The sequence below is a fragment of the Cervus elaphus genome, chromosome 1, assembly GCF_910594005.1.
Source record: "Cervus elaphus chromosome 1, mCerEla1.1, whole genome shotgun sequence".
Classification (NCBI taxonomy): Eukaryota; Metazoa; Chordata; class Mammalia; order Artiodactyla; family Cervidae; genus Cervus; species Cervus elaphus.
Window position 1 is genome coordinate 51,651,008 of NC_057815.1, and position 3,389 is coordinate 51,654,396.

Genomic DNA, 3,389 nt, shown 5'->3' on the forward strand with positions numbered 1-3,389 from the left:
ACACAAATTCACATTCTTGGTCTGCAAGTATTCTCTGTTTACCAAGTCTGGGGAGGAGTCTAGGTTCTTCATTTTAAGACACTACAGTGGACTCAAAGTGCATTCTAGATGGAGAACATTGGCATGTAGTAGTAGGATTTGCAAACTCTGAAAGGTCACGAAGGCCAGGCAGGTAACATCCAATGGCTAGCGTGTGATCCAAGAGTGCTGATCACTCTGAAGAACAGGAACAAACCTTCTTTCAAGGGCATCCTGTACTTACCTTTAGCTATTGTCTTATGATAATACTGGCCCGATGTGGGTAGATAATCCATTTATTTTTTTCAAGAAGAGTTAGAAATCTAGATTTGTTTTTTAAAAATTCTAAATTCAAATATCAGCAACCAATTCAAAAATTAAAAACTTCTAATTGTGGGCCAAAACATATCTGACTCTGATTTAGCCAAATCTGACTCTGAATCTGCCCAATGAAGTCTCTTGGCAACCTTTTAGTTAGACCATCACTCAACTTAAATCAGAAGAATACAATCAACAGCTCTCTTGATTGGCAGCATTACGTTGTCTCTGTGCTGTGAGGCTCTGCGGGATTCTGGATAACATCCAGCTTGGCATGGGGCGAAGTGCTCTGAGCATAGCAGTCAGGAGACATATATCCTGCTAACAACTTGCTAGGTGACACTGGGAAGAAATTCTTTCCCTATTCACAGGACTTCTTCTGGTAAGTTAAGGGGGATGATCTCTAAGTGTTCTTTCCAAGGTTCTGGGTCATTCTTCTAATGAAGATTTATGTATTTACCTATTGTCTTCTAGCTACACGAGAAAGAAATTTCTTAGATTTAGATGAAAAGTCATCTTTAATTGGCATGAATGACAACTAGTTCTTTCTCTGCCAAATATCAATACAACACCAGTGATTTGTTTTTGCAGGGGAATTTCTTTTTGCTGTAGGCTGTTGGGATATTTTCCGAGAGCAAGAAAGCACTTTGGAACAGAAGGTCTATGTGGAGTGAGCATGTGGGCTTCTTGCTTGCTGAACACTTGACTCTGAGTTAAATTTTTTCTAAGAAATAAAGGTATAGCGTTGATAGGAGGAATATTTTGAAGTAAAAAGACATTTCCTTAGTAGCTCAAAGAAAACCCTGCAATTGAATCTTTTATCCTCACAGCTTTGAGATTTAATTCATGTACCATAAAATTCCCTTTAAGAAGAATACAATTCAATGTTTTTTAGTGTATTTACAGAATTGTGCAACCATCACAGCTATCTAATTCCAGAATATTTTCATATCTCCAAAAAGAAACCCCATACCCCATATTAGTCACAGAGAATTTCCACCTCAGTCCTGGCAACTACTAATCTACTTTCTGTCTCTCTAGATTTTCCTATCCTGGACCTTTCATACATATGGAATAATATAGTATGTGGTCTTTCATGACTGGCTTCTTTCACTTAACATGGTTTTCAAGATTTATCTATGTTGTAGCATGTATCAGTACTTCATTCCTTGTTACTGCCAAATAATATTCCATTGTATGAATGCCCTACATTTGTTTTATCCGTTCATCAGTTGATGGATAATTTATTCTACTTTTTGGCTATTATAAACAATGCTGCTATAACCTTACATTATAGGTTTTTTTTTTTTTTGACTGAGCATACACGCACTAATTTTATTCTTTCAAAAATAAAATAAATGTGAATACATACATAAACATATTTTTAAAAAGGCAATTTAAAGAAAATGATAATGAAAATAATACCATGCTAAAATCTTTTCATGATTTCTCACTGCTGTTAAGCTAGTTTAATTATTGTAAAATTTCAATATTCAATTATTTACAAGGCCTCCAAATATTTAAAAAGAATTTGACAAATAATACAGAGATGTTTGCCCAAATTAATGTTTACCATTAATAAGATCACACTACTCCCTATGGTGCTCAGTATGTCAAAAACAAGTAAGTCAGTAAACTGTTGATATTTCTTAATATTTTAATAAGTATTCATCAAATCAGAACTAGACAGTAAAAAACACTGTTCATAAAGACATTACTTGTATATTAACTCATCAATCTTGACTTAGTCCGGTAGCTTTGTAAGAATCCATGACTTTAGTTTCTCTAGTTCCGCTTTACTTAACTCATGGTAAACACCTGGAAAACTATGAAACTTTGTGCTCACTCCCAGAGATTTTAACATTGAATTTGTCTCTTCACCCCAAGGATAAAGAACTAACTCATCTGCAGTACCATGACACTGAAATAATTCAGGAAGGACACCGTCACTTTTCTGAAGAGCCTGGTAAACAGCAGATGTTTTATTCAGAAAACTAGAAAGAGCAAATACTCCTGCCACATCTTGATGATTTCTATATGCTAAATGCATTGCCATGCACCCTCCCATAGAAAATCCTCCTACTAATATTCTGTTCTTCTTGATGCCAGTTTTTACTTCATCATCAATCAAATCTGTAAGCACCTGACACATTACATCAATTGATTCAAGGTGCTCTGGGCAGTCATTTGATATTTTAAGTCTGTCAAACCATACATTGGAGATTCCTCCTTTCAAAGGAGTATATGGCCTGGGAGGAGCTGTTGGATAGATAACTTTTATGTGCTGGAATGCTAAATCTTGATTTAAAACTTGCTTGATCCACGTTCTCAATCCTTGTCCAGAATCACCTGAGCCATGCAGGAAGATCAGCGAGGCGCTGTGCCTCCCAGCCGGCGAAACCATGCAGCGCTGCAGGCGTGCTGAGCCCGACGTGGCGGCCATGACTGCGGCCTACATTATAGGTTTTTATACTGAGATGTTTTAATTTATCTTGGGCATATAACTTAAGGGTGGAACTTCTGGGCTGTATGGTAACTCTGTGTTTAACTTTTTGAGGAAATGCCAGATTGTTTTCCAAAGCAGCAGCACCATTTAACATTCCAACCAGCAGTGTATGAGGGATTCAGTTCCTCTATATCCCTGTCAGCATTTGTTATTATTTTTTTTATTATAGTTATCCTAGTGGGTGTTAAGTGGTACCTCATTATAATTTTGATTCTGTGGTTGAATCTGTTCTTGATTGACCTGACCTGGGTTATACATCCATCTATCAGCTTATTACTGTGGCCAGTGGAGGTTGATAATCTTAAATGAATTAGGGTAAATCCCTGCAGGTGGGAGTCAGTCACTGCCAAACTACCTAAGGAAAATTAGGAGACACAATGTGAAAGGAAGGAGAAATGGATGCCTGGGAGGCAACAAATACATGGTTTCTCCAGGATGGGTTTGCTTGCTTGGTTTCAGTGTTGAAATTGTGCTGTACACAGGGATTGTGGTATAGAATAGGAAGGAAAGAAAATCTTGGTCAGGACTCAGGCAGAGAAGAAGCTCA

The 3,389-nt window shown here is 37.1% G+C and overlaps 1 protein-coding gene across 1 annotated transcript; it reads right to left on the minus strand.

The window, feature by feature from the left end:
- Positions 1-1,650: 1,650 nt before the first annotated feature.
- On the minus strand, positions 1,651-2,784 carry LOC122691699 (lysophospholipase-like protein 1). The gene has a single exon (XM_043898478.1). It carries the CDS (start codon positions 2,777-2,779, stop codon positions 2,081-2,083), a length of 699 nt encoding a protein of 232 aa, XP_043754413.1. The 5' UTR covers positions 2,780-2,784; the 3' UTR covers positions 1,651-2,080.
- Positions 2,785-3,389: the final 605 nt, after the last annotated feature.

Bases quoted from the DNA above. Each gene is read 5' to 3' on its own strand.
- LOC122691699 (XM_043898478.1), bottom strand. From the start codon at position 2,779: ATGGCCGCCACGTCGGGCTCAGCACGCCTGCAGCGCTGCATGGTTTCG.